Source organism: Sus scrofa, chromosome X (genome assembly GCF_054392235.1).
Source record: "Sus scrofa isolate SSC_HxYL_T2T_F1_AM1 chromosome X, Sscrofa_HxYL_maternal_Yorkshire_Landrace_v2.0, whole genome shotgun sequence".
Lineage (NCBI taxonomy): Eukaryota > Metazoa > Chordata > Mammalia > Artiodactyla > Suidae > Sus > Sus scrofa.
The window spans coordinates 31,547,807-31,560,791 of NC_139401.1; the positions used below are offsets into that span (position 1 = coordinate 31,547,807).

Sequence of the window (12,985 nt, forward strand, 5' to 3'; positions counted from 1 at the left end):
TCTTAACACTTTTCTTTCTAAAACATGTCTCAGATCACAGCCTCACTCCTTCAATAACTCCTTAGTGCCAATGGGATAAAATCCAACTTCTTTAATATGGATCAAAAACCTTTGTATTATCTGATAACTGCTTCTTTTTCTTTATCTTTCTTTGCATTCTACAATCCACTGAACAACTTACTCTGCCTTAAAACGAAGTACCACATTCACGTCAGGACTCTGTTTCATCTGCCTGGGATACTTTTCCCAATGTTTTGATCTAGGTAGCTTCTAGTAAACTTTACAATCTTATGTTAGTCATCACCTCCTCTGTGAAGCTTTCTTCAAATAACAACCCCATCCTAATGAAGCCTAGGTTATGGGCCCTGTTATGTAGTCCCAAAGCTCCTCATAATTTTTCTATCACAGGGTATATTGTAATTTCCTATGTCTGTCAATATACTACAAATCCCATAAGGACAGGTACTCTATTGTGATCACACTATTCTCATTATTTACTATATAGTGTTGATTCAATTCTTAAATTAACAGGCTTAGAATGGTATTAGCTAACATTATTCTTGGGAGATTTTCCATGAAAAACAGAGTATGTGTTATGGGAGTCAAGTTCTAAGGAAAATTAACTACATTAAATTGGGGAAAGCTGCATTCTAGGGGTTTCCAAACTATGGACCATGAGCCAAATCCTGCCTGTCACTGGTTTTTGCAAATAAAGTTTTACTGGAATATACTCATGCCCATTCATTTCCGTACTATCTATGACTGCATTCAAACTATGACAGAAAAGTTGTGTAGTTTCAACAGACTGAATGGTTCACAAAACCAAAAGCATTTACTATCTGGCACTTTATTAAAGTGTGCTGACATCTGCCATATACTACAGCAAAACATACTAGGGAATTAAAAGTATGAGAATTCTCTTTTGAGAAAAATTCATGTAATCTTTTTAAGCTAGTTATATGTGTGATCATGAAAATGTATACGACCATTAAAATTCCTTCACCCTCTGAAATAATTAATGACACTTTATATACTTATAACTTCACAGGATACAACATGAAAATGGCTAATCAGAAAATGAGACACTGAATGTAATTATAAGTATTTTGTTTAAAATTGAAAGTTTTTCTATATGACAAAGTTTACCTACTTTAGAATCAAACATGGCAAGTACTTGGTAAAAAAAGACTCAGGTCTTTGCCTCTTTGTCTTCTTTGCTTTTGTTATTCAAGTTTCTTTCCTTATTTTCTCTTTCTTCTTAAGCTAACGTTTTCACTTCTATTGTAATCTTCATAACCTCTTTTTTTTTTGTTATCCAGTCTCTTTCTGTGAGTTTTATGATGACTTTTATTTTTGTGGCTGTATTTTGAATTCTTCAGAGTACCCATAATTTCCACCCGCTGCACAATGTCATCTATTGTCCAGCAGTATGTGCATTTCTAGTGGAATATAAATACATTATACAGACAGGAAAAACCAAAGTTCTTTTGAGAGAGAAATGACATGTTTCGCTCACTACTTTCATCCTGGAAAAGAAAGGGCAAAGGATATTTCCATTTGATTTATTTAAAGTCCTCACACAACTCCAGGTAAGTTCTTCAGAAATGCAGATTTTTATAACTTAAAAAAAATACAGCCACAGGAGGTACAAAAATAGTTTTATTTCCTCAAACAGCAGTTCCTAAAGTGTGATCTGGGCACCCCTGGGGATTCTTGAGATACTTTCAGGGGGTCTCTGAGGTCAAAACTATTTTCATAATGATACTGAGAAATTTGCCATTTTATCTCTCATTCTCTTATGAGTTTTCCAGAGGCAATGTCATGGGTGACATGGTAACAAATTGAATGCAGAAAAAGATATAAGAATCAGCTCTCTTCTCTTAAACTAAATATTAAAGCAATTTTTAGGAATGTAAAACGAGGTCATCATTTTCACAATCTTTTTGGGTAGAAAAGTTATTTTTCATAAAACATCTATAATTTAATGTTAACATAAAGTGGGGGTATTGATATTTTAATGGAATTAATAAATAAATACTTTAAACATTTCTCAGTTTTACTCTAAAACATGGTGACCCAGATGAACAACTTTTTGGGGAGTTTTGAATAATTTCTAAGAATATAAAGGGGTCCCAAGACCAAAAAAGTTTGACCAACATTGCTGTAGAAGAACTGAATAACCCAAGTGTAAGTACAATGAGGACAAGAGATGAGTTCATTTTCTGGAGAAAAGAGGGCTTATCATGCATATCGAGTTCACCATCATTTAAAAAAAAAAAAAGACCTCAGACAGGTAAATATCACAGTATGAAACAAAAATTAAAACAATCCATTTGGTATAGAGAATTTTTCTGCCAAACATTGTGGTAGGAGTCTAGAAGTTTGCCAATGTATTTATAAGAGACAGAGTAAGGTGAATAATGTAGGTCAAGCACCATGAGGGCTAACCTTTAGAATTAATGGACTGCCTAAATATTGACTGTGAGTCTATGTGACATACTAGGCTTAGTAGGTCACCTTCGAAAGTATACATACTGCTACTTTGAGGTTACAATGAACTTAGGCAAGTTGGCCTATCATTAATTTAATGTATTTTCATCAAGAAATATTTGAGTGTCCACAATATATCAGAAAGAGTTTGTTCTACATTATAGGGTGGTCTATAAATCTCGACAGGCTAGTAGGAGATAAAGACATGCACATAAATGTGTTCTTTTAAAATGTGATAAGTACTGAAGTGTGGCTGTTACTTCAGCAAATATTTACTATGTGTCTACTAAGTGCTGGGTCCTGTACTATGTGGCGGATATTCAGAAGTAAAAAACATAGACCCGGTCCTTATCCATATGGAGCTTATAGTATGGTGGGCAATAGACATATTAAGTGAACATCATGCAAAAATATATTAATGAAAAGCATGATATATATATGAAGAATAAATTAAAACTATGAGAGGACTCTTTTATATATGAACTTTCAACTAAGAACAGTCATAGATACAATATACCTAAAGGCAAAGGCACATCCAATTCTACTTCCCACATGGAGACAGTGTCAGTGGGCAAAGTTATTCCATTTTGGATAACATATCTTATCTTAGACTAGGGCATGTTTCCCCTTTTGTATGTATTTTGAAATATTTTTAAACATTATTATCTTTATTATTTGTGATGAGTGCAAAAGCAGAGAGAAATTGGTGAAAGTGCTAAGAAAACATAGAAAAGAATTATCATAATCATTTTCTCCTCCCCTCCCCTCCTTCTCCTCCTTCTCCTATAAGACCCTTAACATTTTTCTAAAATTCTTTTTTTTAGAAGACTCGCTTCCTGAATGGAGGCATGTGGTCTAAGAACAAATGTACTTGCAAACAGTAGTTTGGAATGTAACCTGTTCCTAACAAGAATAACAGTGGATGTCATTTAGATTCAGGTAGGTGTGATAGTTTTAACAGTGAGTCTCTCTGAGTAAGTGACATTGAAGCTGAACCCTAAAATATATATAAACATGCCTAAATGAAGCCTAGAGGAATAGGTTCCACACAGAGGAATCAACTTCTTTCAAGGTAGAAAATAAAGAGATTCAAAATAACTGAAGGAAGACCAGTGTGGTTAAAATGTGGTGAGCAAGGTGGAATGTGGAAGGCCATAGGCTAGAGGGATGAGCAGAGGCCAGGAGGCCATGGCAAGAACTCAAATTTTATCTTAAGTGCAATGGCAAACCATCTATTTAAGGGTCCTAGGAACTCAAAGGGAGGAATGACTTCCCAGGAGCATAGGAAATATATTCATTAGATGAAAAAGGAGATAAAACATTGTAGGAGGAGGAACAGCATGGACCAAGGCATGAAAATAAAATTTCAAGGCCTATTTGCAGCAACATGGATGGATCTAGAGACTCTCATACTAAGTGAAGTAAGTCAGAAAAAGAAAGACAAATACCATATGATATCACTTATATCTGGAATCTAATATATGGCACAAATGAACCTTCCCACAGAAAAGAAAATCATGGACTTGGAGAATAGACTTGTGGTTGCCAAAGGGGAAGGGGAGGGGGAGGGAGTTGGATGGACTGGAAATCTGGGGTTAAAGGATACAGATGATTGCATTTGTAATGGGTAAGCAATAAGATCCTGCTGTATTGCACTGGGAACTATATCTAGTTGCTTGTGATGGAGCATGATGGAGGATAATGTGAGAAAAACTATATATGTATGTGTGTGTGTGTGTGTGTGTGTGTGTGTATGCATGTGACAGGGTCACTTTGCTGTACAGTAAAAAGTTGACAGAAAACTGTAAACCAACTGTAATGGAAAAATAAAAATCATTAAAAAAAAAAAAAAACAACCAGCCAACCTAACAAACAAAAACTTCAAGGCCTATTATATGTTTACATAGTGAAGCCATTTAGAAGGTGATTAGCAAGAGAAAGTAGTAGAAAGGTAGGTCTGGGTCAAATTCTGAAGAGCATTATAGGCTTGCTAAGTTTAATACATTCTCTCTGTAGCGGCAGAGAAACATTAAAGGCTTATAAGGAGACGTAATAAAATTCTGTTGGTATTCTAAACAATATATGTATTAGTCATTGAGGATATATAATACAAGATCTTAATTAAATGGGTTGTGTGATGCAATAACTTACTGAATTATACCTGGGAGTTAAATCTTGATCATGGACGATTTCATTAGTGAATTATTCATTCTACCTTCCACATCAATGATTAAATTCATTAAAGAGTGGGTACAGGGTATAGAGGAACTTGAAAAGTCTACCTACTAGACTACTCAAGATTAGATTTGACTCATAAAATATACTACTTCATTTAGTTAAACATACTTTTATTTATTTGTGTATTTTTGGAAATATTTTAGCAGTAGAAATTTTTTTAGATTATTTTAAATTTTATTAACCCAATACATTATTTTTTTGACCCTGTTACACATTCTTTTATCGCACATTACCATGCTCCATCATAAGTAACTAGACATAGTTCCCAGTGCTACACAGCAGGATCTCATTGCTAATCCATTCCAAAGGTAATAGTTTGTGTCTATTAACCCCAAGCTCACAATCCATCCCACTCCCTCCCCCTCCCCCTTGGCAACCACAAGTCTATTCTCCAACTCCATGAATTTCTTTTCTGTGGAAATGTTCATTTGTGCCATATATGAGATTCCAAATATAAGTGATATCATATGGTATTTGCCTTTCTCTTTCTGACTTACTTCACTCAGGATGAGAGTCTCTAGTTCCATCCATGTTGCTGCAAATGGCATTAGTTTGTTCTTTTATATGGCTGAGTAGTATTCCACTGTGTATATATACCACTTCTTCCTAATCCAATCATCTGCTGATGGACATTTGGGTTGTTTCCATGTCTTCCCTATTGTGAATAGTGCTGCAATGAACATGCAGGTGCATGTGTGTTTTTCAAGGAAAGTTTTGTCTGGATATATGCCCAAGAGTGGGATTGCTGGGTCTTATGGTAGTTCTATGTAGTTTCCTAAGGTCCATCCATACTGTTCTCCATAGTGGTCGTACCAGCTTACATTCCCTCCAACAGTGCAGGAGGGTTCCCTTTTCTCCACACCCTCTCCAGCATTTGTTATTTGTGGATTTATGAATGATGGCCATTCTGACTTGTGTGAGGTGGTATCTCCTGGTAGTTTTGATTTGCAATTCTTTAATAATCAGGGACGTTGAGCATTTTTTCATGTGCTTGTTGGCCATCTGTATATCTTCCTTGGAGAAATGTCTAATCAGGTCTTTTGCCCTTTTTTCCATTGGGTTGTTGGCTTTTTTGCTGTTTAGTTGCATAAGTTGTTTGTGTATTTTAGAGATTAGGACCATGTCAGTTGCCTCATTTGAAACAATTTTCTCCCATTCTGTTAAATTATCCTTTTGTTTTCTTTTTGCAAAAGCTTGTCAGTTTGATTAGGTCCCATTGGTTTATTTTTGCTTTTATTTCTGTTGCTTTGGGAGACTGACCTGAGGAAATATTTGTAAGGGAATGTTTTGCCTATGTTCTCTTCCAGGAGTTTGATGGTGTCGTGTCTCATATTTAAGTCTTTAAGCCATTTTGAGTTTATTTTTGTGCATGGTGTGAGGGTGTGTTCTAGTTTCACTGATTTTCACGCAGCTGTCACAGACTTCTCAGCACCCCTTGCTGAAAAGCCTGTCTTGTCCCCATTTTATGTTCTTGCCTCCTTGGTCAGAGATTAATTGATCATAGGTGTCTGGGTTTATTTCTGGGTTCTCTATTCTGTTCCATTGGTCTGTATGTCTGTTTTCGTACCAGTACCACACTGTTTTGATGACTGTGGCTTTGTAGTATTGCCTGGAAACTTATGCCTCCTGCTTGGCTTTTGTTCCTCAGAATTGCTTTGCCAATTCTGGGTCTTTTGTGGTTCCATATAAATTTTTGGACTGTCTGTTTTAGTTCTGTGAAAAATGTCATGGGTAATTTGATAGAGATTGCATTGAATCTAATTTGATAGTAGATTGCTTTGGGGAGTAGGGCCATTTTTACAATATTAATTTTTCCAACCCAGGAGCATGGACTATCTTTCCATTTCTTTACATCTTCTTTACTTTCCTTGATTAATGTTCTATAGTTCCCCAGCATATGAGTCTTTTACCCCCTTGGTCAGGTGTATTCCTAGGTATTTGATTTTTCTGCAGTGCAATTTTAAAAGGTATTGTATTTTTTATTCCTTTTCTAATATTTCGTTGCTCATATACAGAAATGCGACTGGTTTCTGAATGCTGATCTTATATCCTGCTACTTTGCTGAATTTGTTGATCAGTTCAAGTAGTTTTTGGGTTGAGTCCTTAGGGTTTTCTATATATGCTATCCTGTCATCTGCGTACAGTGACAGTTTTATCTCTTCTCTTCCAATTTGGATAATTTTTATTTCTTTTGTTTGTCTGGTAGCTGTGGCTAGGACTTCCCATACTATGTTGAATAACAGTGATGAGAGTGGGCATCCTTGTCTTGTTCCAGATTTTAGTGGGAAGGCTTTTGGCTTTTCCCCATTGAGTATTCTATTTGCTGTGGGTTTGTCATAAATGACTTTGATTATGTTGAGGTATGTTCCCTCTATACCCACTTTGGTAAGAGTTTTGATCGTGAATGGATGTTGGACTTTGTCAAATGTTTTTTCTGCATCTATGGAGATAATCATGTGTTTTTGACTTTTCTTTTTTGAATGTGGGGTATGACGTCATTTGATTTGCATATGTTGAACTATCCTTGTGACCCTGGGATGAATCCCACCTGGCTGTGGTGCAAGATCTTTTTTATATGTTGTATTTGGTTGGCTAAAATTTTGTTGAGAATTTTTGCGTCTATGCTCAGCAAAGATATTGGCTAATAGTTTTCTTTTCTTGGTGGTATCTTTGTCTGGTTTTGGAATTAGGGTGATGGTGGCATCATAGACTATAGAATGTCTTTGGGAGTGTTCCTTCTTCTTCAACCTTTTGAAAAAGATTAAGGAGGATGGGTATAAGTCCCTCTTTGTATGTTTGGTAGAATTCTCCTGTGAAGCCATCTGGTCCTGGACTTCTATTTGTAGGGAGTGTTTTTATGACATATTCAATTTCATTTCAAGTGATTGGTCTGTTCAGGTGATCTCTTTCTTCTTGATTCAGTTTTGGCAGGCTGTACGTCTCTTGAACGTTGTCCATTTCTTCTAAGCACTCTTTTAAAAAAAGTGGGATCCAAGCGACAAAGGAATATTTTAAAAAACAGACTTAGTCACATATGATAGTCAATAGATTGTAAACTGAAACGTATGTTTCCCATTCCTTAAACCCATAGAAAATAATGCAGACTAAATCAGCACTGAGGAAAAAAAATTAAGTTTATGAAGACTGAATGTACTTTCTTCACTGGGGGATGACTGTCATCACTTTCCTGTTGAATAAATAAGAGAATTGTGTTTCTATTCTCTAGAGAGAATTGATGGTTTCTGAGAAACTGTAACACCATTTCTCTACTATATAACTCAAAAAGCAAAACATAATTCTAAAATGAACAAGATAAAAGGCCATTAGGTAGCAACTACTGCACACATAATATGTTATACAATCAACATGAAGAAAAATAAGATTACCCTCCCCCAAAGTAAGCAAAACTAGCGACACTCAAATTACATGGGATAATGAGGGACTTATTAATACCAATTAAAAAAAACTTATAAGAAATTTCAAGCACACAAAAAAGTGTAACAGTATAATGAATTTCTATTACCCATCACCCAGATAAAACAATTTCCAATATACGGCCAAATATATTTCATGTGTATTATCCATTCTCTATCATTTGTGTTTTTTTTTTCACCTTTATTGAGGTAAAATTCTCATACCACATAATTCATTCATGGTAGTTATGTAAATAATGGCTTTTAGTAAATGTAAAGAATCATGTCCAGGATTTCCTTGTGTGGTTCAGTGATTAATGAAACTGACTAAGATCCATGTGGATGCAGGTTCAATCCCTGGCTTTGCTCAGTGGTTAAGGATGATCCAGTGTGAGCTGTGGTATAGATCACTGCTGCTGCTCTGATCCTGCATTACTATGATTGTGGCATAGGCCAGTGGCTGCAGCTCCAATTTGACCCCTAGCCTGGGAACTTCCATATGTTGCAGGTGCAGCCCTAAAAAGCAAAAAAGAAAGAAAGGAAAAAAAAAGGTGTCCACTATTCACTATTCATTGCTCTTTTCCTTCTTGTTTCATTGGTTTCATTTCAATGCCAATATAATGTTGAATGGTGAAATACTGAGGGCAGATATCTATGTTTTATTCTTGATCTCTTTATCTTAGGGTGAAAACATTCAGTCTTTCACCATTATGAATGATGTTAGCTATGGGTTTTTCATAGATGACCTTCATCAGGTTAAGCAAGTACTCTAATTGGTTAAGAACTTTTATCAGAAAAAGATGTTAGATTTTATTGACATGATTTTTTATTATTAAAATGGTATATTACATGCCATGGTATATTACATGTCATTATTTCTGAATATGAAACCAACCTATAATAAATTTCACATGGTCACAATTTAAAATATTTTTTCCTATGTTCTGGATTCAGGTTGCTACCTTTTCATTGAGGATTTTTGTGTTTATATTCCTGAGAGATATTGGTGCATAGATTTCTTTTATTGTAGTATCTTTGCATAATTTAGATCATAGTAAATTTACCATTATAGAATGAGTTGGAAGTTCCTTTTCTTTATGAAAGAGTTTGAGATGGATTGGTATTCATATAATATTTGAAATAATTCACAAATAAATAATTTATTTATTTATATGGAGTCTTTGATTGGAAGATTTTAAATTACTAACTCAGTTTCTGTACTCATGCTAGGTCTTTTTAGATTTTCTATTTTTTTGAATCTGTTTTGCTGATCTATGTCTTTTTAGGAATTTGACCATTTAAAATAATTTGAGGAAATTTTTCTCATCGAGTTGTTCATAGGATTACTTTTTGTCCTTCTAATTTCCAAAGGGCCAGTGGTGAAACTCATCTTTCCTTTATGATTTTTGTAACTTTTGTTCTTTTTTTCTTGATATGTCTAGCTAATGTTTGCCATTTTCTAAATATTTTGAAGGATTGATGTTTGGCCTTATTGATTTTCTCTCATTCTGCTTTTTATTTTATTTTCTGCTCTAATATTCATTATTTCCTTTGAGTTTAGTGTGCTATTATTCTTCTAGTTTCTTAAAGTAAAAGCTTGAGTTATTGATTTAAGTATTTTAACACTTTCTAACATTTTTTAACAGAAATGATTTAATATAAAGCATACCTAACTAGGTATACAGTTGTTAACTAGTTATCAGAAAAGGTAAAGAGGAAACTCTAAGATACTGGGGGATTGGCAACCACATAAAGAAACTACCACCCTCAGAGCTTAAAGAAACAAAGGAAAGAGGCTGAAATTATTAAAGCTTAGAAACTCAAAGACATTTCTGAGTTTCTGATGCAAGACTCTTAACCTCTGAGTCCTGTAACTTCATGTTATGAAGGAATGTGTACATGGTGGTCTGCAGGATGGTTGTGGAAATCAGAAGCTGCACATACAGCCTGGACAAATAGAGATACTTCGCCAACATGGTGATGGTTATTTATTTATTTATTTATTTATTTATTTATTGTCTTTTAATTTTGCTATTTCTTGGGCCGCTCCCACAGCATATGGAGGTTCCCAGGCTAGGGGTTGAATCGGAGATGTAGCTGCCAGCCTATGCCAGAGCCACAGCAATGCCAGATCCGAGCCACATCTGCAACCTACACCACAGCTCATGGCAATGCCAGATCCTTAACCCACTGAGCAAGGCCAGGGATCAAACCCGCAACCTCATGGTTTCTAGTTGGATTCGTTAACCACTGAGCCATGACGAGAACTCCTGTGATGGTTATTTTAATTGGTAGCATCTCTTTTTCACATTTTTACAACATTTTAAATTTGAGTCTATCAACAGTGATGCTTAGCATTTATTTTAAAGTATCTAATATATGGCACAAATGAATCTTTCCACAGAAAAGAAAATCATGGACTTGGAGAACAGACTTGTGGTTGCCAAAGAGGAGAGGGACCAAGTGGGATAGATGGGGTTCTTTGGGTTAATAGATGCATACTATTGCCTTTGGAATGGATTAGCCATGAGATCCTGCTGTGTGGCACTGGGAACTATGTCTGGTCATTTATGCTGGAGCATAGTAATATGAGAAAAAAGATTGTATACATGTATGTGTAACTGGGTCACCATTCTGTACAGTAGAACACTGTAAAGCAGGTATAATGTAAAAAAAATTAAAATCACTATATACACACACACACACACACACACACACATATATATATATATATATGTAAAAGTATCTGAACAGAATTCCAACTATGGCTCATTTTATTATTTCCTGTTCTACAGAATTTTCTTTTCAGTTAACTTACTAAGGAGACCTACAAATCTCTCCTAATTAATTTCTCAGTACCAACTACAACAACTCCAACTCAGAATATTATCATTTTCTAACATTGGTTTAAAGTTTAAAATTTTCCTGTAAGCATAGCTTTAACCTCATCCCATACATCTTGACATGTACTTTTATCTCCACTTAGCTAAAAATATTTTCTAATTCTTTTTGAGACTTTTTGATCCATAGGTTATTTAGGTCTTATTTAACTTTGAAATATTTTGTCATCTTCCAAATTTCTTTCTGTTACTAAATTATAATTTAGTTCTGAAAAGTTGAGAACATAATTTTATGAATTCAATCCTATTAAATTAATTTAGATTTGTTTTATGACTTAGCATATGATCTATCTTTCAGAATATTCCATGGACACTTTAAAAGATTGTGTATTCTGCTGTCATTTGGTGGAATGTTCTATAAATGTCAGGTCAAATTTGTTCATAATGTTAGTTCAGGCTTCTGTATCATTGCTGATTCTATGTCCAATTGGTCTATCAAATACTGAGAGTAGGTATGAAGTCTATAATAATTATTGTTGAATTGCCTATTTCTCCTTTGAATTCTGTTAATTTCTGTATTGTGAAATATGGGACTTTGTTGAAATATATATATATATATATATATATATATATATATATATGTTTGTTTTATCATCTGTTGAATTGACCTTTTTATAATTATAAATGCCCTTGTCACTAGTAACAAGTTTAATTATAAAGTCTGTTTTGTCTGATATCAGTTATTACCATTTCGTTTTTCTTATGGATACTATTTGAATGGTATACCTTTCTCAATTTTCAATTTTTTTTTTAACTTTCAAACTGTATGTGTCTTTGGCACTGAAGTACTTGTCTTTTAGAGAAAATATAGTGGGTTATTAAAAAATCCAACTTGAAATCTCTCATTTGGAATGCTTATTGTACTCATGTTTAGTATAATTATTTATGCAATTGAATTTAATTATTTTTATTTTTATTTTTTAAATTTTTTGGCCATGCACATGGATGTGGAAGTTCCCAGGCTAGGGATCAAACCTGAACCAGAGCATTGCCAACACCAGATTCTTAACCCACAGTACCACAAGATAACTTTGATGCAGTAGAATTTAAATATGGCATTTTGCTATCTTTTACTTTTTACATTTTGTTCTTCTGTTTATCCTTTACTGACTTCTTTTAATATATATTTTTCTGCACAATTTTAATTCCTCTGTTTTTAAACTGTATTTTAAATTTATTTTAACACATTCCTGTTACAATGGCTATTATCAAAAAGTCAAGAGATTATAAGTATTGGCAAGGATGTGGAGAAAAGGGAAGGCTTGTAAACTGTTGATGGGAATTTAAATTGGTATAGCTAATATGGAAAACAGTATTAAGATTTCTCAAAAAATTAAAAATAGAGCTATCATATCATTCAAAAATCCCATTTCTGGGCATATATCAAAAGGAAATGAAATCAAAATCTCAAAGCAATATCTGCACTCCCAAATTCATTGTAGTATTAATCATAATAGTTAAAACATAGAAGCAACCTAAGTATCCATCAAGAGATGCATGGACAATGTGATATATACATACACATATACATATACACACAAGAGAATGCTATTCAACCTTAAGAAATAAATCCTGCTACTTGTGATATGCGGATGAACTTAGAGGACATTGTAGGAAGTGAAGTAAGCCAAGTATAGAAATACAAATCGTGTATGATCTCACTTATATGTGGAATCTAAAAAAAAGTTGAACTTAGAGAAACAGAGTAGAATGACGGTTGCCACGGTTGAGAGTGACAAAAAAATGATATGTTCATAGGGAACAAACTTTCAATTACAAGATGAATAGGTCCTAGAGATCTAATGTACAGTGTGGTAACTACAGTTAATAATAATGTGCTATATACTTGAAATTTGTTAAGAGAGTAGACCTTAAATGTTCTGACCACATGTACAAAAATAACATTCATGTAAAGTGATGGATATGTTAATTATCTTGGTTGTA

General features: G+C 34.1%; 1 protein-coding gene across 25 annotated transcripts in view; it reads right to left on the minus strand.

The window, feature by feature from the left end:
• DMD (dystrophin) overlaps positions 1 to 12,985 on the minus strand; it is a 2,611,869-nt gene that overhangs the window by 859,950 nt on the left and 1,738,934 nt on the right. The window contains exon 46 of one of the 25 annotated variants that reach the window (XM_085006425.1): positions 6,078 to 7,700. Coding sequence (XP_084862551.1) covers positions 7,601 to 7,700 — 100 coding nt within the window. The 3' untranslated portion in view covers positions 6,078 to 7,600. 25 annotated transcript variants of the gene reach the window in all.